Consider the following 24,895-nt stretch of genomic DNA (forward strand, 5'->3'; position numbering starts at 1 on the left):
TCTACACTCATTAATCCAATCAGGTAATCTGTAAGTCTATTAGCGCCACAGTTTGTCCTGAAAGCACTTATGGCCGTGTCAGATTTGTCTCTGTCGACAGAGGGTTGTTAGGCCCAGCTCCCTGCTCTCCCTGCTCCCTGCAAATGGCTGAGTACGAGCAGAAGACACGGTGTTCCTGTGAAAATGTTATGTGTATAAAACATTCCTGGGGGAAATGAAACTATCCGTACATCCGCCATACTTCCTTAACGATATAAAGCTGCGCTCTGACGGACTGCGTACATTTGGAGACTAATTATGTCTTTATGACATACTACTAAACCTCCTTAAAGAGGAGGTTTAGTAGTGGATTTATCATTTACATCAGAGGGATACTATTCAAGGTGTAGGGCTGTCCTGAGCAGGGAGGGAGCCGAGCACGCGGTCTACTGCTGCCCTCCAACGGCCTTCAAACATCTCTGGAGAGGAGAGATGATGATATACACAGGCCAGCGTACACTAGAATCACTTCCAGCCCCAGTCTCACCTTTGAACTTCCGCACACTGCTCTCTCACTCCCCCAGGGCTCTGTGCTCGGCCCCCTGCCCTCGGGTAAGCCTCAGCAGGGTGCCGGGACTGTAGCCATTTTAGTTCTGCAGCCTCTGGTAACTACAGTAGCCCCACTGCCGCTGGTCATTCAGGGAGAACCAAAGCAATAATGAACAGCGCTGTGTTGTATTGTGTCAGGCTCAGAGGGAAGAAATCAGAAACTAATCTAATAAGAGGCTTGAGCGTCGCTCAAGAAAGACACATGGCCTTCAGACTCGGCCAGGGGGAGGAGGGGTACGTCGAGGTGGGGGGGTTGTAAGGATTTTAATTTATTAACCGTGTTGGCACTCTGTGTTCTTGGGTCCGGGACTGGTAGGTGCCTTAGCTGTTGCCCAACATTCATGTGTTTATATCGGGGCATAGGAACAGTCTTCATGGCTTTAGTAGAGCTGCATGTTCTCTCTAGGTGCTGTGTGCAAACAGGTGCTTCACTTCACTATTCGTACCGTGGAAAAACAACAGGGCCCTGTTTTTAGTACTCATCCAGAGAGAGAGCGGGAGAGTGACGTTCTTGGTGTGGTGTTGTATGTGTTGAAAACGTACGGCCCACGAGAAATGATTGATTGTACTTGAAACCTTTGGCAGATTTTGATTATTTTCCTATTTCCACCCAGGTTTTAATGCTTGTCTTTACAAGCTCTGCTCACCACAGCCCAGTTATTTTCACGAGTTGTGAGACGTTGAGTCCAAACTACTCTCTTGTATGTTCAGTCGAAAGCAGACACTCAGCACATCTGAACGTTTGGCTGGTCAGCTCTTCAGTGTAAGCTGTTGAAAACGTCTACTCAGCCTCTTACTGTCAAAATATTCCCCCGTGTCTGCAGAAACTGCCGGCTGGCGTGAGCCAGTTTGCCTACACCTGTGTCCAGGACCATCCCATTTGGACCAATCAGCAGTTCTGGGAGGCCACGTTCTACAGTGAGGTCCAGAACCAGATCCGAGCCCTGTACCTCACCGCCCCTGAAGACAAACTAGGCCTCACTGCCAGGCTAAAGGTAAACGAATGAGAGGTTTCAAAGCCAAATAATGGTCGTTTTTCTATCACTTTTTTTAGCCCCATTTGCAGAATGACACTAAACAAGCACATATCTTTCTCTCCCCTCAGGAGCAAGGTCCCCTGCCCCCGGCGGCCCCCAGCGCCTTGGAGCGCACGGCCATGGACCTGGCGGCGGAGCAGCTGCGCGCCTGGCCCTGCCTCAGCAAGGAGAAGCAGCAGGAGCTGGTGAAGAACGAGGAGAGCACGGTGTTCAGCCAGGCCATCCACTACGCCAGCCTCCTGGTCTACCTGCTGGTCCCCCTGGATACCAGCAAGAACAAGCTACTCAGAGCCAACCCCGTCGCTGACTGGGAGAGCGGCAGCAACAGCATCGTCACCAACAGGCAAGCAGAGAGCAGCTGGTTGCGCCTCACTGCACCCCACTGATATTCACTCAGTTAAATCTGACACCTAACTATTTCCCACAGCTATATCAACAGTTATTTGGCACAGCACACAGAAGCGCATGGCCCTCTAGAGTGAAATGCACTTGATCGGAAAAAGAACTCAAATGTAAGGTTGTTATCTAGGACGATAGCGCTCTTGCTTGGGGAGTGTTTTGTACTTTGTAATAATGTGACGATAAGTGTGTGGGCAGACATGACGTTACCGTGTACATGATCTCCTCTCCTCTAAAACGGATCAGTGTACAGCACCTCCTCAGCCGTATCCTGCCCACTCCCACGTCCATCCTGTTGGCTGTCCTATCACCTGCTGGAGTTTCAGCCTCAGGTCTGCCAGGGTGGTTAACACTCAGCCTGTCTGCAGGGGGGAGCGACCTCCACTCAGCCAAAAGAAACAAAGATTGGGATTTCCAGTGCTCTGTGCTAAGAGTAATGTGATGTGTACCAAGTTTAGAAAGTTTGCACGTGTGCCTTTTCCCAGAAATGGAGAAGGGTCTGCCAAGGCCATATCTCCAGTTTCTCTCACTTTCACTTTCTGTATGCACTGCTGCCTCACGGTAGCCCCCTAGCTAGTCCCCTCTGAAGCGTATTACTGGAGATTTTAGGCCCTTTGAGTTGTTTACATGGAGAATGTTGAAGCCTACACCATGATGAATCCTTTAGTTTTTGTTTTGCCGCTGGTTTCATGAGTAGGGGGTGGGGGGGGGCGATGGCCACACTGTGTTTATTTGGTTGTTATTTTCTCTCTTTTGGTTCTAGCCCCAGACTTGTTTTGTTTCTCACAGAGAGACTTCTGGATCTCATCTGTGTGTTTTGTAAACCCCGCTGGACGTTACATCACCGTCCCATGTGAAAAGTGGCCAAGAGACGGCGTAAGCGGTCCTGGCATCACAGCCGACCTCTCGCCAGACTGCTGGTGTGCCATGCTCACAGACCTCAGACACTATATCGTCATGTGGATCTCTGGGAAAACTTCAAGCATCCCTCTCTGCAGCCTGTTCTATTCTCATGCCATTAATGCAGACTAAAGTCCGACTAAATGTGTTTCTGCAGTATTGCAGGCAGTATGGCGGAGAGCTTTGACACAGAGAGTGGCTTTGAGGACTCTGAGAACAGCGACGTGGCCAACTCTGTGGTACGGTTCATCGCCCGCTTCATTGACAAGGTGTGCACAGAGAGTGGCGTCAGCCAGGACCACATCAAGAGTTTGCATAGCATGATCCCAGGTACCGTACCACCCCCAGTCAACCTCAATACTACCAAATACAACATCAATTAAACCCCAATACACCTCTATCCCAGAGCGCTGTAGCTAGCACCATGACCTCTCACTTCAGAAGCAAACTCCAGCTGTCCTAATTCTGTCAGCTGTATCACTTAACCCTGTATTTGTGTCTAACCTTCTCACTCATCATTATTTACGATTCATTCAGGATTATCCGTAATCATGGTAGAATCCACATTAATCTGTTTAGAAACATTTATATTCTTATTTACAATAAAAGTGACTCAAAAATGACACTACATCATTTACCATTTATATTGGGCACAAGATCATCTGAAACAACCAAAACAAACAGCAAATGCATCCAACAACTTTGTAGAGTCACAAGCTTGATTAAACAGTTCACCCAATATGGATGAAAATACCCTCAAATTAAAGCTGACAGTCTGCACTTTAACCTCCATAGTCATTGTATCATCCCAATACTTTTGTGTCTCACTGTAGGTGGTGGCCTGCAAATCTGTAAATATAGGCTTCCTGGGGTTGTAATTAGGGGTGTACAAGCATGTGTTTATGTTTACCTGGGTTGGGTAACTTATGTGTTTTTGTGTGTGCATGACATCGTGCTAACTGGTCATGACCTCTGACCCCAGGCATCGTGGCCATGCAGATGGAAACTCTGGAGGCAGTCCACAGGGAGAGCAGGAGGCTGCCACCCATTCAGAAGGTAGGTGCTGCCCTGCACTGGGCCACCCATTCAGAAGGTAGGTGCTGCCCTGCACTGGGCCACCCATCCAGAAGGTAGGTGCTGCCCTGCACTGGGCCACCCATCCAGAAGGTAGGTGCTGCCCTGCACTGGGCCACCCATCCAGAAGGTAGGTGCTGCCCTGCACTGGGCCACCCATCCAGAAGGTAGGTGCTGCCCTGCACTGGGCCACCCATTCAGAAGGTAGGTGCTGCCCTGCACTGGGCCACCCATCCAGAAGGTAGGTGCTGCCCTGCACTGGGCCACCCATCCAGAAGGTAGGTGCTGCCCTGCACTGGGCCACCCATCCAGAAGGTAGGTGCTGCCCTGCACTGGGCCACCCATCCAGAAGGTAGGTGCTGCCCTGCACTGGGCCACCCATCCAGAAGGTAGGTGCTGCCCTGCACTGGGCCACCCATCCAGAAGGTAGGTGCTGCCCTGCACTGGGCCACCCATCCAGAAGGTAGGTGCTGCCCTGCACTGGGCCACCCATCCAGAAGGTAGGTGCTGCCCTGCACTGGGCCACCCATTCAATAATGAAGTGGTGTTAGATCCCCTATTCTTCTGGAAGTGGTGTCAGAACCCCTATTCTTCTGGAAGTGGTGTCAGAACCCCTATTCTTCTGGAAGTGGTGTCAGAACCCCTATTCTTCTGGAAGTGGTGTCAGAACCCCTATTCTTCTGGAAGTGGTGTCAGAACCCCTATTCTTCTGGAAGTGGTGTCAGAACCCCTATTCTTCTGGAAGTGGTGTCAGAACCCCTATTCTTCTGGAAGTGGTGTCAGAACCCCTATTCTTCTGGAAGTGGTGTCAGAACCCCTATTCTTCTGGAAGTGGTATCAGAGCCCCTATTCTTCTCGAAGTGGTGTCAGAGCCCCTATTCTCCTGGAAGTGGTGTCGGAGCCCCTATTCTCCTGGAAGTGGTGTCAGAGCCCCTATTCTCCTGGAAGTGGTGTCAGAGCCCCTATTCTCCTGGAAGTGGTGTCAGAGCCCCTATTCTCCTGGAAGTGGTGTCAGAGCCCCTATTCTCCTGGAAGTGGTGTCAGAGCCCCTATTCTCCTGGAAGTGGTGTCAGAGCCCCTATTCTCCTGGAAGTGGTGTCAGAGCCCCTATTCTCCTGGAAGTGGTGTCAGAGCCCCTATTCTCCTGGAAGTGGTGTTCAGTAGCTGAAGTGCCTATGATTCCAGTAATGTTGCGGTCATCACTCATCAACCATCAGTCTGGGGTTCTTACAGTGATACTGTTGTGCGCCTTATCACACTGCCAGCTCTTGATTAGGTCTCTCCCCCTGGTCGGCTCATTCCCAGGACACTGCGGGCCCAGTCAGGTCCAGTGTAATTGATTTGTATGTTTGTCTGGCAGGGCCTTGTCTGACATTCATAGCTGAGACCACGTTGCACACAGCTCTGCTGCCAGCAGCACATTCAATCCTGTGAACTCTGTAAACAAGCGCAGGAATGACCCTGGTGGGCCATCAGCACAGAGATTTATGACTGGAGTTGGAGCTGTCCTTGCCTCTGTGGAACCTGCTACTGCTTTGGCCCAAGGTTCAGGGAGAGGAGGAGGTAGCACTGTTGGGTCTGTCAGGATTAAACAATCAGTTAAGGGAGCTGGACGTACTGGTGTACCTTGGGCACTCCAAGCTACAAGCAGTGAAAAGGGTCACTGTGATAAGTTGCTATCGCTGGCTCTTATATCTCTGGCGTAGCTGGGTGGGTTGTCTAGTGTGTGTGTAGGGGTGATTACTTAGTTCCAGCTGGCAGCCTCATCGGGGTGCTGGGGGACCATTGGGGCCTTTAACACACTGGCCCCTGGCCCTGGGCCATCCAACACCAGCAGGACCATGTTCCTCTTCTTTTCTTTTGGCCAGACTAGACCAGAACTCAACTGCACAGCCACTGGACTGGCTTGACCTTAGCATGGATGTGCACTCAGGTTCCATTTACCCCCCCCCCCCCCCCACTCTGTGTGTAAAGGCTGTGCTCTCAGAGGGACCCGTGACACCATTCTTTTCCCCATGGAAGATATGAACACTGCACAGAACCATGGCCTTCTGACATTTACTGTCTAGGCCCCCTCACACTAGAGTGCTCAACTTGGCTCCAGTTTGATGAGCTAGAGAGGCAGAGCAGTGTTAGACCAGCTGCTTTCAGACCTGGATCTGCTGGGGAGCTGAAGAGAATCCCACTTCCAACACAGTGGAATGGAGTTTGGATTTCCAGGTTACTACGAAGCACCTCAAAGCAGATGTTCAGCAGTTGTCAGTGCTCATTGATGAGGGGTTTGCTTTGGATCCTCCAGCATTTCTTGAAGCATGTAAATCAATATATGGTGGTAGTGTTGGGTAAGAGTTGAGTTAAAAATATGTTGCGCAGACTACACTCAATGCATATATCAAAATGAAGTAAATGAATTATTGTAGTTGTACATAAATGTAAAGACTTGCATATACCTAAGGACCAAATTATTGACTTGGAGTATTACTGATGATTAGTCTCCACGGAGCACGTGCTTTGTTTTTCTTGGTAAAGCATCAGTGACTGTAGGTAGCTGTGTAAAACACTATGATGCTGAGTGTGTATGCAACACACTGTGTTGGTGATGTTGCTTTTATGACATGATAATTGTGTGTGTGTGTGTGTGTGTGTGTGCAACACACTGTGTTGGCGATGTGTTGCTTTTATGACATGATAATGCTGTGTGTGTGTGTGATATATTTCGGTCTTCGATATGCTCGGCTGTTGTTTAGGTGTGACGTGTGCTGATATCTATCCTTATCTAATGCGCTGATATGTTGACATTAGGGCTGTCCCCGACAACAACAAAAAAATGTTGGTCGACCGAAAGTCATCTGTTCTTTCAACTAATCTATTGGTCTATATTTTTAAACGTGTATTTTTTCCATATAGACACACCTTATGTGTTTGAATAAAATCAACATCAGTGCCTTCGGAAGATATTCAGGCCTCTTTTTCCACAATTTGTTACATTACAGCCTTATTCTAAAATAGAATTTAATAAAAAAAAATCCTCATCAATATACACACAATACCCCATAATGACAAAGCAAAAACCTTTTTTTAAATGTTAGCATTTTTTAAATGTATAAATTAGCAATCACATTTACGTAAGTATTCAGACCCTTTACTCTGTACTTTGTTGAAGCACCTTTGGCAGCGATTACAGCCTCGAGTCTTCTTGTGTATGATGCTACAAGCTTGGCACACCTGTATTAGGGGAGTTTCTCCCATTCTTCTCTGCAGATCCCCTCAAGCTCTGTCAGGTTGGATGGGGAGCGTTGCTGCATAGCTATTTTCAGGTCTCTCCAGAGATGTTCAAGTCCGGGCGCTAGCTGGGCCACTCAAAGACATTCAGAGACTTGTCCCTAAGCCACTCCTGCGTTGTCTTGACTTTGTGCTTAGGGTCGTTGTCCTGTTGGAAGGTGAACCTTTGTCCCAGTCTGAGGTCCTGAGCGCTCTGGAGCAGGTTTTCATCAAGGATCTCTCCGTACTTTGCTCCGTTCATATTTCCCTCGATCCTAACGAGGCTCGCAGTCGCTGCCGCTGAAAACATCCCCACAGCATGATGCTGCCTCCCAGGTTTCCCCCAGACGTGACGCTTGGCATTCAGGCCAAAGAGTTCAATCTTGGTTTCATCAGACCAGAGAATCTTGTTTCTCATGGTTTGAGAGTCTTAGGGACCTTTTGGCAAACTTCAAGCGGGCTGTCGTGCATTTTACTGAGGAGCGGCTTCCGTCTTGCCACTCTACCATAAAGGCCTGATTTGATGGAATGCTGCAGAGATGGGAGAATATTCTAGAAGGACAACCATCTCCACAGAGGAACTTTAGAGCTCTATCAGAATGACCATCGTGTTCTTGGTCACCTCCCTGACCAAGGCCCTTCTCCCCCTTTTGCTCAGTTTGGCCAGGCGGCCAGCTCTAGGAAGAGTCTTGGTGGTTCCAAACTTCTTCCATTTAAGAAGGATGGAGACCACTGGGTTCTTGGGGACCTTCAATGCTGTATGAATGTTTTGGTACCCTTCCCCAGATCTGTACCTCAACACAATCCTGTGCTGAACTCTATGGACAATTCCTTCGACCTCATGGCTTGGTTTTTTCTCAGACATGCACTGTCAACTGTGGGACCTTTTATATAGACAGGTGTGTGCCTTTTCAAATCATGTCCAATCAATTGAATTTACCACAGGTGGACTTCAATCAAGTTATAGAAACATCAAGGATGATCAATGGAAAAAGGATGCACCTGAGCTCAATTTTGAGTCTCATAGAAAAAAGTCTGAATACTCATGTAAATAAGGTATTTCTGTTTTTATTTTTAATACATTTGCAAAACAATTTCAAAACCTGTTTTCACTTCGTCATTATGGGGTATTGTGTGTAGATTGCTGAGAAATGTTTTATTTAATCCATTTAAGAATAAGGCTGTTGTGTAAAAAGTCAAGGTCTGAATACTTTCCAAAGGCACTGTATCTGTACTGAGCTTTTCCGATGCTTTAAGCCCACTGTTTGATGAAATAAGACCATGAATGAAGGGAGCCCGATGGCCATGCTGTGTTCAAATGAAATGACAGTGAGTGCCTGTGTGACTGGTGCGTGTTTTCTCTCTCTCCTCCCTGTTGCAGCGAACAGGCACCACAGCACAGCAAGCAACTATCGCTCTGTCCGTGCTGACGCTGCAACATAATTACAGCTATTTTGTTTCTTAATTGTTTCTGTTGCCGAAGTACCTCCATTTGTTTGGGAAAGCATTCCCTATTCCCTCAACGCTTGCTCTCTTTATATAACACATGTATGCAGGGCATGCACGTGACCAATAGTGACTGACCTATAACCTTTCATAATCACATAAATAAATTGGTTATAACAAACTCTGAGTACCGTAACACGTGACAGCAAAATGGATGCGGAGGACGTGAAAAAAGCAACTCGAAATGGGCAAATGTTTACTGGTTGCTCAGGAGAGAAAGGGGAAGTCAGATCTGTGGAAGACATTTGACTTAGTTGACCAAGCGTTGTATGAGTATTATGTGTGCCAAACAGTTACTGTTAAATTATATTGTAATCTTTCCTGACCATTTGGAACAGTGTAAACAACAGTAAATAAATGTGTACCAGCGAGTCTGTTCTAACGGTAAAATCTCTCTTATCTATCTATCTATCTATATATATATATATATATAAATATAAATAAACTATATTACATTCATGAATTGCGGTTTGTTTATTGTTTGTGGTAATTATTGAAAGCTCTCTTTGTTATTTAATTTTAACGATACAATGCTTGATTGCATTTCAAAGCATGAATGTATCGTATGCTGTGATGGCATGAACAAATTAATGATTGATTGATTCAGTAGCCTATACTGTATATTCAAATATAGGCCTAAGTAATTTACGCTATTAAGACTAAACAGCCTCCAGCTCGATAGTGGTTATACAAGGCTACTATACAAAGACCACTAATGACAACATTACTTATTATTATAATAATAATTGTAATAATAACAATGAGAAGGAGATCAATAAAAAGGAGGATATAGAAGCGAGAGCTACATGCATATTATGTGTGAAAAACAGGATGTTAGATTACAGTATCATTTTTTTGCCTGTTTGGAACAGTCTAAGCAACACTAAATACATTAGAACAGACTGGTAGTACTTATAACAAAAAATGGTAAAGCCTTTATTAAAGCATAGCAAAGATTAAAAACAGCCGAACCTGTGAAATTGCTTTATCCAACATTTTGCTGTTGCATGAGGCTTGGTCCTCACGGAATCAGTAGGCTAAGGCAAGGGCTGTTTCCTCGTCTCTGCTGCTGCTGCCCCCGCCCACCATTGTTTTCAATCCCAATATGCTGGTTAAATTTGCTATAATGCACATAGGGAAAGGTGACCAATTCTACGCTGCACTGAAGATTGTTTCAGAACCGCGGACAGCGACCGTATCCAATGCGGGAGAGAGCGAATTTATATTAAAATATTTGATTTATTAGTGTTGCGCTATTATTTTTTTACATACTATAACCATACACAATTTCAGTATCACACCTCTGCAATGAATTAGTCCACTGAGACAGGCGCGAATCCGACAGGTGTCTTGTGCACCATAAAGAAAAGAAAATTGCGACTGCTCAATTGAAGAAATCTCGGTCGACCAACAGCCTGTCGATCAGACAATCAACCAGTCGACTAAATGGGGTCAGCCCTAGTTGACATGCTTAAGTACATTGTGTGTGTGTGCAGGTATCTGTACATACAGTATGTTCTGTGTTCTGCTGGAGTGTGTTTGACATGTGCATCCTCTGCCCCACCCAGCCTAAGATCCTGCGCCCAGCGCTGCTCCCTGGTGAAGAGTTTGTATCGGAGGGTCTTAGAGTGGTCCTGGACCCTGATGGCAGAGAGGAGGCTACAGGGGGGATGCTCGGGGGACCGCACATCCTTCCAGCAGAGGGAGCCCTCTTCCTCACCTCCTACCGCATCATCTTCAAGGGCTCCCCACACGACCCACTAGGTAAATCATCCAGCGAGCATCTAATTATATCTGTCCCTCTTGAGATTACCCATAAGAATTTGAGTGTGCACTTTGGGATTCCCAATGTAGTGCACTATAAAGGGTATCATTTGAGATGAAGCCTGTTTTGAATGTGTTGTGTGGATGAGATACATTATCATAGAAGTGTATGTTGAGGTGTCCTGTGTGTGTGAGCAGTGGGGGAGCAGGCAGTGATCAGGAGTTTCCCAGTGTCCACCTTGACCAAAGAGAAGAAGATCAGCGTCCAGAACCAACTGCAGCAAAACATGCAGGAGGGACTGCAGCTCCGCTCGGCATCCTTCCAGGTAATACACACACCCCTACTCCTGTTGATGTGGATGATGATGAAGATGCATTATTAAAGAGGTGATTATGATGCTTTGGGCTTTTCCGTTATTGATTTCATAGTGGAGGGATCTGTCTCCGTTTGTTCGTACGTTAGTTACACGCGATATCTCAAACAGCACTGGGACGATTTTGACATAACTTGGGTGAATGAAGCGTCTAGCCATAGAGATCCAGCATTTACAAAATGACACTGATCGGCCCAAGGCGGGAGCTGTAGTAATTAACTGAAATGTGTTGGTCACACGTGGCGCTGCATCATTCATGGGCGACGAAATGTTTACTGTTCTCTTGTCTCTCATTAAGTACACAAAGTCCCATTTCTTAGATGCTAAATAGATGTTAACATAGTTTGTCCAAGTATGTGAGTGTTCTCTCCTTTTGCCCCAAACCATGTGTAAGATTGCCAGAACATGTACAACAGATTCACAGAGAAGCCAGAATTACTGATCAGCTGTGACATTTGGAGAGATTAAAGGAATGCATATGCTACAGACTCTGCCCAATATCAATACATTTCTTGGAAGTTATATGAGTAACCTATGTGAGTTTGATTTGAAGGGGGAGAAAAGGCAACCGTGCACATGTTTTTGGTCTTTCACAATTCATGTAGTGCTGTAAAGTTTTTATAGTTCATTCCTATCTTTTTAGTAACACGGACAATAAAACAGGCCTTTATGTGGGGAGGGGGTCACTTGGCCTAGCTGGACGTGTGTGTGTGTGTGTTAGCAAGCAAGAGTGTGTGTTACTAAGCCTGGCCAGAGGGCTGTGTCTAAGTCTGGGGTGCATTATCAGGCCTTTATTGAGAGCTGCAGGCTGCTGGGGATCCACAGGAGAGCAGGGGGGGCTAGGTCTCCTCTCCTCAGGCAGGAACTGGTGGGATGTTGGGGGCGGGATGGATGGGGAGAGGAGGGACTATGGGGTCAGAGCGGTCAATGAGAAGCGGACCTCACTCTGGAAAGACAGTTTGTGTGAAATATGTGAACATTCCGTACATTCTGTTTCCGATTTGCAATTAGTAGTATTTGCTTCCCTGCGAGGAAAAAAACAACATGCGAATAGAAATATGTCATATTTTTGGGGCTTCACAGATGTGAAATATCTGCCGAGACATTTTGATTTATGAATGCATTTATCATTTTCCAGCCATTCCATGGAAGACCATATGTTTAATCTGGAGGCAATGAGCTCACAGGTTCCCTGATGCTTCCTGTGTACCCTCCAGTTGATCAAGGTGGCGTTTGACGAGGAGGTGAGCTCAGAGATGGTGGAGATCTTCAGGAAACACGTCCAGAGGATCCGCTACCCTCAGTCCATCTTCAGCACATTCGCCTTCGCAGCAGGCCAGACCGCTCCCCAACTCATCCTTCCCAAACAGAAGGAGAGGAACACGGGTTTCAGGTCAGTCCCACCTCTGTCGCTACCTCTGTCTGAGTAGCACACAGTGACGCACTTCAGTCAAGTCCACAATGTTCTGTTAAAGTTGTTTTGGATGGCAAATCCCATGATGTGTTTGAAAGGTTCCTGTAATATCTCCCACAACAGACACTGCCTGAAAGTATTGAGAAATCTTCCTTATCTGACGCTGGAATCAGACATGAAAAATGATGTTACGGTCTCCTCACAGGACGCTGTCCAAGACCATTGTGAAAGGAGCCAAGAGAGCTGGGATGATCACCATGGGCCGTCAGAGTCAGACCACGCTGAAGAAGAACGACAGAGGGAGTCGGATGACCTGGCACGAGGATGATGACATCTCAGGTAGGAGCAGACTGATGTTAAACTCCTACAAGGAAGAAGAGGAGGGGGAGTTTTGACAAGCAGGAGTTTCCTGAACGGTCACCTGACCTTGTGTCTCTCTCTCTCTCTCTCTGTGTGTGGGGGGCTCTGTGTGTCTGTGTGCGTGCATGTCTGTGTGCGTCTGTTCCAGTGTCAGATGAGGGTGAGCCACCCCCCAGCAGCACGTTGAGGGCATCAGAGAAATCCACCATGGAGCAGCTGGTGGAGCGGGCGTGTTTCCGTGACTACCAGCGGCTGGGCCTGGGCACCGTCACAGCCAGCTCCTCCCGCTCTAAGACAGGAGAGCAGTTCAGAGTCACTGCAGTCAACAGACTCTATTCCCTCTGCCGCAGGTACACACAACGCACATACGCGTTGTCATGTCAGATAAGACGTTGGCGCTCTGAGCAATGTAGAAGAGGTGTATTCGATGTTAACTTATTGGTTGTATCAGATCAAACTGCCATCATAGGTGTCCCAGTAGTGGTCTCCATGCTGAATGGGCTGATGGTGTGTGTAACCCACAGTTACCCAGGGCTCCTGGTGGTTCCCCAGTCGGTGCAGGACAGCAGCCTGCAGAAGGTGGCCCGTTGTTACAGACACAACCGCCTGCCAGTGGTGTGTTGGAAACACCCCCGCACCAAAGCTGTGCTGCTACGATCCGGAGGCTTCCACGGCAAAAGTGTGGTGGGACTCTTTAAGTCCCAGAACCAATCTTCAACAGGTACGGTACACACACATACAGTACCAGTCAAAAGTTTGAACACATACTCATTTCAGGGTTTTTCTTTATTTGACTATTTTCTACATTGTAGAATTATAGTGAAGACATCAAGACTGTTAAATAACACATATCAAATCAAATGTGTATATATATATATAGCCCTTCTTACATCAGCTGATATCTCAAAGTGCTGTACAGAAACCCAGCCTAAAACCCCAAACAGCAAGCAATGCAGGTGTAGAAGCACGGTGGCTAGGAAAAACTCCCTAGAAAGGCCAAAACCTAGGAAGAAACCTAGAGAGGAACCAGGCTATGAGGGGTGGCCAGTCCTCTTCTGGCTGTGCCGGGTGGAGATTATAACAGCACATGGCCTAGATGTTCAAATGTTCATGAATGACCAGCATTGTCAAATAATAATAATCATAGTAGTTGTCGAGGGTGCAACAAGTCAGTAACACAAGAGTAAGTGTCAGTTGGCTTTTTCATAGCCGATCTTTGAGAGTATCTCTACCGCTCCTGCTGTCTCTAGAGAGTTGAAAACAGCAGGTCTGGGACAGGTAGCACGTCCGGTGAATAGGTCAGGGTTCCAGCAGGTCTGGGACAACAGGTCTGGGACAGGTAGCACGTCCGGTGAACAGGTCAGGGTTCCGTAGCTGCAGGCAGAACAGTTGGAACTGGAGCAGCAGCACGGCCAGGTGAACTGGGGACAGCAAGGAGTCATCAAGCCAGGTAGTCCTGAGGCATGGTCCTAGGGCTCAGGTCCTCCGAGAGAGAGAAAGAGAAAGAGAGAATTAGAGAGCCTATTTAAACTCACACAGGACACCGGAAAAGACAAGAGAAATATTCCAGATGTGACAGACTGACCCTAGCCCCCCGACACACAAACTACTGCAGCATAAATACTGGAGGCTGAGACAGGAGGGGTCAGGAGACACTGTGGCCCCATCCGATGAAACCCCCGGACAGGGCCAAACAGGTAGGAATCATGTAGTAACCAAAAAAGTGTAAAACAAATCAAAATATATTTGATATTCTTCAAAGTAGCCACCCTTTGCCTTGATGACAGCTTTGCACACTCTTGGCATTCTCTAACCCAGCTTAATGAGGTAGTCACCTGGAATACATTTCAATTAACAGGTGAGCCGCCTTAATGCGTTTGAGCCAATCAGATGTGTTGTGACCACCCCTAAGTCCATATTATGGCAAGAACAGCTCAAATAAGCAAAGAAAAATGACAGTCCATTACTTTAAGACATGAAGGTCAGTCAATGCGAAACATTTCAACAACTTTGAAGGACAACAATAAGAAGAAGAGATTTGCTTGGGCCAAGAAACATGAGCATTGGACATTAGACTGGTGGAAGGTCCAAATTTGAGATTTTTGATTCTAACCGCCATGTCTTTGTGAGACGCAGAGTAGGTGAACGGATGTGTGGTTCCCACCGTGAAGCATGGAGGAGGAGGTGTGATGATGTGGGGGTGCTTTGCTAGTGACACTGTGGGTGATTTATTTAGAATTCAGCATGGCTACCACAGCATTCTGCAGCGATACGCCATCCCATCTGGTTTGCGCTTAGTGGGTCTGTCATTCTTTTTTCAACAGGACAATGACCCAACACACCTCCATTCTGTGTAAGGGCTATTTGACCAAAAAGGAGAGTGATGCATCGGATTACATGGCCTCCACAATCACCCGACCTCAACCCAATTGAGATGGTTTGGGATGAGTTGGGCCGCAGAGTGAAGAAAAAGCAGCCAACAAGTGCTCAGCATATGTGGGAACTCCAAGACTGTTGGAAAAGCATTCCTCATGAAGCTGGTTATGTAAAATGGCACCGGAGCAGAAGGCAGACGTTTTACATTCCCCCAACCAATAGTTTTTTTTGTTTATCTGCATGGTTTGTAACTTATTTTTTTACTCTTTTTGTACATAATGTTGCTGGTACCGTCTCTTATGACTGAAAATAAGAGAGGCCAGAGAGCAGGCCTGCTAAGAAGTTGAAGGCGATCAAATAAACCCCCACTTCCCTCAATTCTGCTAGCAAATGTGCAATCTTTGGACAATAAAATCGACAAGATACGCTTAAGATTAAACTACCAACGGGACATTAAAAACTGTAACATCTTATGCTTCACGGAGTCGTTGCTGAACAACAACAACATCAACATACTGCTGGCTGGTTATACAATGTACCGGCAGGATAGAACAGCGGCGTCTGGTAAGACGAGGGGCGTGGTCTATGTATTTTTGTAAACAACAGCTGGTGCACGATATCTAAGGAAGTCTCGAGCTATTGCTCACCTGAGTTAGTTTCTCATGATAAGCTGTAGACCACACTACCTACCGAGAGAGTTTTCATCTGTATTCTTTGTAGCTGTTTACATACCACCACAGTCAGAGGCTGGCACTAAGATAGCATTGAATGAGCTGTATTCCGCCATAAGCAAACAAGAAAACGCTCACCCAGAGGTGGCGCTCCTGGTAGACTTTAATGCAGGGAAACTTAAATCAGTTTTTCCAAATTTCTATCAGCATGTTAAATGTGCAACCAGAGAGAAAATAACTCTGGACCACCTGTACTCCACACACAGAGACGCATACAAAGCTCTCCCTCGCCCTCCATTTGGCAAATCTGTCCATAAGTCCATCCTCCTGATTCCTGCTTACAAGCAAAAATTAAAGCAGGAAGCACCAGTGACGAGAAAAATAAAAAAGTGGTCAGATGAAGCAGCTGCTAAGCTACAGGACTGTTTAGATAGGACAGACTGGAATATGTTCCGGGATTCCTCCAATGGCATTGAGGAGTACCCCACATCGGTCATTGGCTTCATCAATAAGTGCATCGAGGACGTCGTACACACCCCAACCAGAAGCTATGGATTACAGGCAGCATCCGCACTGAGCTAAAGGCTAGAGCTGCCGCTTTCAAGGAGCGGGACTCTAACCCGGAAGCTTATAAAAAATCCCGCTATGCCCTCCGACGAACCATCAAACAGGCAAAGCGTCTATACAGGACTAAGATCCAATCGTACTACACCGGCTCTGACGCTCGACGGATGTGGCAGGGCCAGCAAACCATTACAGAATACAAAAGGAAGCACAGCCGAGAGCTGCCCAGTGACACGAGTCTACCAGATGAGCGAAACTACGAGGCAAATAACGCTGAAACATGCATGAGAGCAGCAGCTGTTCCGGAAGATTGTGTGATCATGCTCTCCGCAGTCAATGTGTGTAAGACCTTTTTAGACAGGTCAACATTCACAAGGCCGCAGGGCCAGACGGATTACCAGGACGTGTACTGCAAGCATGCGCTGACCAACGGGAAAGTGTCTTCACTGACATTGTCAACCTCTCCCTGTCCAAGTCTGTAATGCCAACATGTTTTAAGCAGACCACCATAGTGTCTGTGCCCAAGAGCACTAAGGTAACCTGCCTAAATGACTACCGACCCGTAGCTCTCACGTATGTAGCCATGAAGTGCTTTGAAAGGCTAGTCATGGCACACATCAACACCATCAGCCCAGAAACCCTAGACCCGCTCCAATTTACCTACCACCCCAACAGATCCACAGATGATGCCGTCTCTATTGCACTCCACACTGCACTTTCCCACCTGGACAAAATGAACACCTATGTGAGAATGCTATTAATTGACTACAGCTCAACATTCAACACCACAGTGCCCTCAAAGCTCATCAATAAGCTTAGTACCCTGGGACTAAACACCTCCCTCTGCAGCTGGATCCTGGACTTCCTGACGGACCGCCCCCAGGTGGTAAGGGTAGATAACAACACAACCGCCACGCTGATCCTCAACACAGGGGCCCCTCAGGGGTGCATACTCAGCCCCCTCCTGTTCTCCCTGTTCACTCATGACTGCACGGTCAAGAACGACTCCAACACCATCATTCAATTTGCCGATGACACAACAGTGTTTGACCTGATCACCGACAACAACGAGACAGCCTATCGGGAGGAGGTCAGAGACCTGGCCGTGTGGTGCCAGGACAGCAACCTCTCCCTCAACATGATCAAGACAAAGGAGATGATTGTGGACTACAGGAAAAGGACCAAGCACGCCCCCATTCTCATCCACCGGGCTTTAGTGGAGCAGGTTGAGAGCTTCAAGTTCCTTGGTGTCCACATCACCAACAAACTAACATGGTCCAAGCACACCGTGACGCGGGCACGAGAAAACCTATTCCGCCTCAGGAGACTGAAAAGATTTGGCATGGGTCCTCAGATCCTCAAACGGTTCTACAGCTGCACTATCAAGAGCATCCTGACTGGTTGCATCACTGCCTGGTATGGCAACTTCGCGGCCTCCGACAGCAAGGCACTAGAGGGTAGTGTGAACGGCCCAGTACGTCACTGGGGCCAAGCTTCTTGCCATCCAGGACCTCTATACCAGGCTGTGTCAGAGGAAGGCCCTAAAAATGGTCAAAGACTCCAGCAACCCTAGTCATAGAATGTTCACTCCTCTACCGCACGGCAAGCGGTACCGGAGCGCCCAAGTCTAGGTCCAAGAGACTTCTAAACAGCTTCTACCCCCAAGCCATAAGACTCCTGAACATCTAGTGAAATGGCCACCCAGACTATTTGCATTGCCTCCCCCCTCCACACCACTGCCACTCTCTGTTGTCATCTATGCACAGTCACTTTAATTATCTCTACCTACATGTACACACTACCTCAACTAACCGGTGCCCCCGCACATTGACTCTGTACCGGCACCCCCTGTATATATAATTTTTGTTACTGCTGCTCTTTAATTACTTGTTACTTTTATCTCTCTTCTTATCCGTCTTTTTTGAAATTGCACTGTTGGTTAGGGAGTCGTATGTAAGCATTTCACTGTAAGATCTACACCTGTTGTATTCAGCGCATGTGACTAGTAAAATTAGATTTTATTGTGTTGAGACCATGCCAAGAGTGTCCGAAGCTGTCATCAAGGCATAGGGTGGCTACTTTGAAGAATCTCAAATGTAAAATATATTTTGATTTGTTTAACACTTTTTTGGTTACTACATGATTCTGTGTGTTATTTTATAGTTTTGATGTCTTCACTATTATTCTACAACGTAGAAAAATCTGAAACCCTTGAATGAGTAGGTGTGTCTAAACTTTTGACTGGTACTGTACATTACTTACACCGTATGGAATTTAAAGGAATTGCATTAGACAGTCATGTTATAAAATGTAGGCCATTGATGTTGAGTACTGTATGTCTAATGACTGGTGTCCTCTCCCTCTAGCCCCTGCCAACTCTTCAGAGTTGTCCAGTAGTCTGGAGCAGGAGAAGTATCTACAGGCCATCCTCAACTCCATCCCCGTCTACTTCAAACTGAACGGCAGTAACACTCTGTCCAACCGCTCTCTCATCGGCCTCTCACCAGGTACCCTGGCTCTGCTCTGGGCTCTGCTCTGGGCTCTGCTCTGGGCTCTGCTCTGGGCTCTGCTCTGGGCTCTGCTCTGGGCTCTGCTCTGGGCTCTGCTCTGGGCTCTGCTCTGCTCTGGGCTCTGCTCTGGGCTCTGCTCTGGGCTCTGCTCTGCTCTGGGCTCTGCTCTGCTCTGGGCTCTGTCTGCTCTGGGCTCTGTCTGCTCTGGGCTCTGTCTGCTCTGGGCTCTGTCTGCTCTGGGCTCTGTCTGCTCTGGGCTCTGTCTGCTCTGGGCTCTGTCTGCTCTGGGCTCTGTCTGCTCTGGGCTCTGTCTGCTCTGGGCTCTGTCTGCTCTGGGCTCTGTCTGCTCTGGGCTCTGCTCTGGGCTCTGGGCTCTGCTCTGGGCTCTGCTCTAGACTGGTGGTGTTCTTCCCACTCTGTCACTATTGTTTTCGTGTGTTTGTCCTCGTTCCTTCAGTGTTATTCTGCTGATTACCTTAGTAAGGTTTCCTCTGGGCCACTGCCTGTTATTTATGTTGTGTCCGTTGCGTTTGGAAGGAACTGCGGCACAATGTTGTGGTTATGTAAGAGGAACAGGACACCCAGGGGTCACCTTCCATCCATCTCCCCAGCACATACCCTACGCAAAGTCAGCGGGATTCTGTTTCCCATGTAACCACAATAGATATTTAGTCTCTGGGAACTGGATCAAAACACACCCTGAATCAATGTCAATTGCATCCATCTTCCAGCTTTAAGATCTACGTCTGCAGGGATCAAATAGTCTTAAAGGGGGAAATAGGATTCCCAAGGCTTGATAGCTTCAGACTTTCTGATTATGTTCAGATAAGCTAATTGGATCTTAAGCAACGGGACACGATTGTCGGGTGTGAGCCCAAGGCTTAGGCCTAATTTGAAACACAGCAATCAGTGTTTTTTCCCCCTAAATGTAGGTAATGCAACTCTGTTCGCTCGCCTCATTTAACTCTTAAGTAATCCCTCCTTGTGTTATCATTTAAAAATCTGTCCTAATCTCCCAGGTCTGTGTCCATTTTCTGACTTATCTGAGATGCACTGTGGGGTAGTTATGTTCTCAGATGCTGTGTCTGACAAATATAGATGGTTAGTCATCCAGGCATGGTTTTCATTCCCTGTCCTCTCTGGGTCTGTGTTACTGTGTTTGTCCTGGTTACAGCTGAATGTTGGTGTTATCCCCATTTCATGCCTGTGTGTCCTCTTCAGGCAGTGAAAGGAGGACATCTAGAATACCAAAGATGGCCCCCGTCCATTTGGACATGCCCTTCTCCAACAGCTTTGCCAGAGGAGGTGAGTGCTGTACCCACGTGTCACTTCCTCAAAGTCCATTATATCACACTGCAACCGCAGTCCTGGAAATATACTGGGCCTCTCTTGGTCTATGACTCAGCTTTGTTACCTAATTGTACCATGCCAGATACATGTGACCTAGTAGTCTGGTATGTCCAGTGAAGATGTGTCCTAGATTTTCTGGAAATTATAAGAGGTCTGTTATTGGCATGCAGCTGTCTGCATCATGGTTTATCTTCTCTGGAAGTTGAAGTGCTTAAGTGTATTGTTAGGTTAGTTGCCACTGTTCCTGTAATATTCAAACACAAGATTGCTACACCCAAAGATGACTTTCACGGTCATTGCCAGCAGCATTAAGTGGATTTTGATTTGTCTTCTAAATAATCTTCAAAGATTTCCAATAACATGGGGCTTCTGTGGGAATTTGATCATCGTCTTAGTTTTTACACAACACCATGGTCTACTATGTCATGCACGTTAACCCTTATTCTGTTCATCTCAAGACTGAATTGCAAATTAATATTTTCCTTTGGTATTCATATCTTTCTACCATCCAACCCTGTTGCTCTCTTAAGTTTGGAGCCTAGCTCCCCATGTCCTGGCCCCTTGCTGTAACCACCCAGGTGACCTAATGACTGCGTGCCACGCTATGTTGCCCCTATGGTTGGGGGATTGAGTGTGTGCTGGTATGTTATGTCCATCTGATGTTGTGATCTTTCTGTGCCCTTTTCCCCCTCACCCTGTACCCTTTACCTACCAGTGCTTGGGTACAGGGATAAGCTATTCACTCACTCAAACCAAAAACCTGCCACTAAGGGGATAATCCAAAATCAAGGTATAGTGAAAATGTCTACTCTATTCAGATCTCTCCCCCCCCCTCTTCCTCCACCCCTCTTTATTAACACCTTCGTCTTATTTCCTGGTCATTGAAACCTACAGTGGTTCGTCCTTTAAAAGTTGCAGCGTACTGCAGCACAGCTTCAATGGTGCCACAGAATTCTATGGCACGTGCCATCCACTGGTACCATTAATGCTAGTTTGACCATCAATGCTTTGAGAAGCATTTGATAGCCTTCAATAGTGGCTGTACTAGAGAGTTTAAAACCTGGGTTTCCTTTAGGATGGAATGGAAAATATGGCGCTGTACAACATGACGGTAGGGAGTAGGCTACAATACTTTACTATTTAGCTAAAGAATCCCCGTGTCGTGCAGACATGCGGGAGACGGGGGTTCAATTTCCACGACGGGGAGGAAGGAGTAGGCTGTCCTTGTAAATAAGAATTTGTTCTTAACTGACTTGCCTAGTTAAATAAAGGTTACACTAAGGACATAACATTTCTAATTGTAGTCTAACCAATACCCAAACGGAGATTCAGTTAAAATAAAAACCTCATTGATTTATCAAGACCAGTCCCCATGCTTGTCTCAGAGCAGCGCGAAACGATGCTAAAATAGTTGGAGGCTATTGCTTGAAATCCTATTGCTTCTAACTTCAATATGCTCTTTAAATAAATAAGCCCTACATCACTTTTAACATCACATTACTCAACGCTAGTGAGACTCATGTCGCCTACGGTAGGCCTACAGTATATCGAAAAATATGACGTGACTCTCCTCCAATAATTACATATAGAGGATTGGAGGATTCTAAATTAAAACCAGAAGCCGCCTCATGGGTCTCCCGGTGGCGGCCGGCACGGGTGTCTATAGCAACACATTTTGCATTGTGATGCGGTGACTTAGGCAGCTGCACCACTGGGGAGGCCCCATCCACAAAATATCAAAGTACAGAGAAGTGTTGGTAAAGGTATATTGTCCTCCTAAACGCCCATAGTGGGCTATTATAATACTGTACATGGTGTCCAGGTCAGGATAACCAAAACAGTTTTTAATAAATAAATATCAGAAAGAATGTTGGTACTTATTTATTTTGATCCAAAGCCATGAATGAGTGAGTCACTGAACTTTATGTAGGCACCCCTATATGACTGTGCCATCAACTTGATAATATATAACGTTACTTCGTTTTCAAAAAAAGGAAAGTGGGTGATTGAATAAAGGCCTAAATAATATTTGTAAAGGCCAAAACATTTATTTCTGTTTTTAGAGGGAGAGAAACGCTGGGCCAATGGTTTGGCGCCCTATGGGGACTCCCAATAATGGTCGGATGTGATACGTAATAATACTTTTTGTGGTGTTATATGTTGTCTTTTCTGGTGGATTAAAATGAAATTGCAACCAATCACTGCCGGTTGTGATGCAGCCAACCTAGCTTAGAAATACATTTGACAATGGAATCCTCCCCCTACCCTCCTTCTAGGTAAGTCTATTGTCCAGCTACATGCTAATAGCCATAATGGCGCTGTACAACGTGACCGTGTGTGTTTAAAAGAGTATTTTCCAGTAAGCAACAATTTGTTACCTTCATTAGACAACTTTGTTCCAATATTTCTGTAATTCAGTGATATTTATTCCCATCTTAATTCCTTATGGATCCGTAACGAAGTAAATATCGGCATTTTGAAAGTCTTTTTTTAAAATCATTTTATTAACAAAAGCATAAATATGCCATTATTAGTTACATTGTTTTAGTTTGAACGTGCAGACTGGCACTAAGAACAGCGGGAACATTTCCCTAGTCCGCACCATTATTAGTGCTACCCAGTATGGCGGGGTGGGGGTCCACCCCCCCTCCCCCTTCCTCCTCCCTTCCCCATGGGCTAGGTCCGTCTTCTGTGCGCAGCTCTGCGGCCCATCCCGTGCCCCCTGCCCTAGTGCCTTGAACCTCGCGCGCTTTCAGTGGATACAGCTGGAGAACTGCAAGGCAATCCCATTGTGTGCCACTCGGGAGCAATGACCAACATACATTGTCCTGCTAATAACAGGGTTAATAATATATCTGTGAGAATATCCAACGGGCCTTTATAGAATTCTAAATTAATAATAATCTTTGTTTAAAAAATAAAGTTTTGGAGTTGATTTCAGTTTCAAATAACAGAAAATGAGCGAGGAAAAAGGCCATTCTTGAACATCAGGTGAAACATTGTTACTAATTTGTAAATAAAGACAGTTTGTTATTTAGAATTATTTATTTATTTATGTTTTTAGAGAGAGAGAAACCAAAAACCTACAGTCATCTCATGGGTCTCCCAGTCGAGGCTGGCACGGGTATTGAACCAGCATCCGTAGCAACACATCTTGCACTGCTATGCAGTGTCTTAGACCATTGCGCCACTCAGGCGCTGTACAATGTGACCGGTCGGGAGTGGCCTACACTACTACAGTAAGAGCAAAATAAAATAATAAAAACCTTAGTGTGACAAGTTTTAGTAAGTAATACTGAAGTCGTGCACAATTATAAGTTTCTATTTAGGTTTGTCACCCTTTCATTGTCAGTTAGAGACACAGTAGGACCCAAAAGCATAATCAGTGCTTGAACTCCCCCTTGCCCTGGTCTGAAGCAATGAAGTGGTGACGCAGGGTACCGTACTAAACCACAAATTACCTCAAAGTACCGCAGCATAATCACAAAACTTTTAGTGGAGCAACCACTGTATGTAACCCACGCTCATGCCTCTGTAACAGTTAAAAACGTATCCTGCGTCTGGTGTGCTCATCTCTCTTTTGAGAAATAGAGAGTATCTCTGTGGAGATTCATAGTGTCACCCATCACTTCCTCTTTTGGCGCACTTGGGCAAGGCTGTGGTTATTCTCTGCTGGGAAAAAATCTGACTGTGGTCCACTTCAGGGTAAATGTGGTCGACTTGTCACATTGTGATGTCTCAGCAGTTGTGGATGTGGTCAGTCAGCAGTCTTGGCCCAATGGGAGGTACTATGGGCTCAGCTCAGTCATGACAGGCAGCTCGGGAATGAGGCTGCTGTGGCTTAACCTCTGCATTGTATTCAATGTGTGTCTAGCCATCTTAAGGCAAGATAGACAGGTACCTTACATTCTAAATCCTATTGGTTGATGGTTTGATTGGTTGAGAGCTCACTCTAAATAGTTGTAATTGATATCCGGCAGTTTAATTGGACGATGTACTCAATGCCAAAGCTGCTTAAACACTAAATGTGGTGTCCTTTTCCTTATCTACCTACAGCCTGGCTCAGACAGGGCCCCTGAGGGCAGTAACTACAGCATAAGCAAATTGGAGGAAGTATGGTTTATCACAACAAGTTATATCGTATACAGATCTGTATTGTAGTTATCTTGGTGGTCATAGTTTGTCGAAGAGAAATGAGCATCCTTCAGTTTCTTCCCCTTGGATTAGTGAATGAATAGATCTGTGCACGTAGATTTAGAGTCCAAATTCTATTCTTCAATTTATCAATGTGCTATAGTCTTTATGTCGCTATGTGCCATTCTGTCATTATCATTCCGTTATTTGTTTCCCCAGTATGGTGGTCTCGGCTGTTTGTGCTTAACCAACCCCTCTCTGTGGTCATACATTGTCATGTCAAACATAACGACAGAGGAACCAGGCTAGTTAGCGCCTGTGCGTTCCAGCCCTCTACAGGCCTGCGGTGCCAACTCTAACTGTATCTCTCTCTCTCTCTCTCTCTCTCTCCTCTCCTCCTCTCTCCCTCTCTCCCTCTCTCCTCTCTCTCTCTCTCTCTCTCTCTCTCTCTCTCTCTCTCTCTCTCTCTCTCTCTCTCTCTCCCTCTCCCTCTCCCTCTCCCTCTCCCTCTCCCTCTCCCTCTCCCTCTCCCTCTCCCTCTCCCTCTCCCTCTCCCTCTCCCTCTCCCTCTCCTCTCTCTCTCTCTCTCTCTCTCTCTCTCTCTCTCTCTCTC

At 46.5% G+C, this 24,895-nt stretch overlaps 1 protein-coding gene across 5 annotated transcripts in view; it reads left to right on the forward strand.

Moving 5' to 3' along the window:
- The window catches only part of LOC115167304 (myotubularin-related protein 13), a 160,836-nt gene that overhangs the window by 122,548 nt on the left and 13,393 nt on the right, over positions 1-24,895 (forward strand). For 2 of the 5 annotated variants that reach the window (XM_029721601.1, XM_029721606.1), the window contains 13 exons: positions 1,413-1,583; positions 1,694-1,968; positions 3,082-3,254; positions 3,907-3,980; positions 10,334-10,529; positions 10,728-10,855; positions 12,121-12,296; positions 12,523-12,656; positions 12,826-13,027; positions 13,202-13,398; positions 18,655-18,795; positions 20,020-20,103; positions 20,864-20,938. In XM_029721601.1, the coding sequence (XP_029577461.1) occupies positions 1,413-1,583; positions 1,694-1,968; positions 3,082-3,254; positions 3,907-3,980; positions 10,334-10,529; positions 10,728-10,855; positions 12,121-12,296; positions 12,523-12,656; positions 12,826-13,027; positions 13,202-13,398; positions 18,655-18,795; positions 20,020-20,103; positions 20,864-20,938 (2,026 nt within the window). The remainder of the gene's footprint in view (positions 1-1,412; positions 1,584-1,693; positions 1,969-3,081; positions 3,255-3,906; positions 3,981-10,333; positions 10,530-10,727; positions 10,856-12,120; positions 12,297-12,522; positions 12,657-12,825; positions 13,028-13,201; positions 13,399-18,654; positions 18,796-20,019; positions 20,104-20,863; positions 20,939-24,895) is intronic. The other 3 variants (XM_029721602.1, XM_029721604.1, XM_029721605.1) reach the window with 3 other exon arrangements.

This window comes from Salmo trutta, chromosome 29, assembly GCF_901001165.1.
Source record: "Salmo trutta chromosome 29, fSalTru1.1, whole genome shotgun sequence".
NCBI classification, from domain to species: domain Eukaryota; kingdom Metazoa; phylum Chordata; class Actinopteri; order Salmoniformes; family Salmonidae; genus Salmo; species Salmo trutta.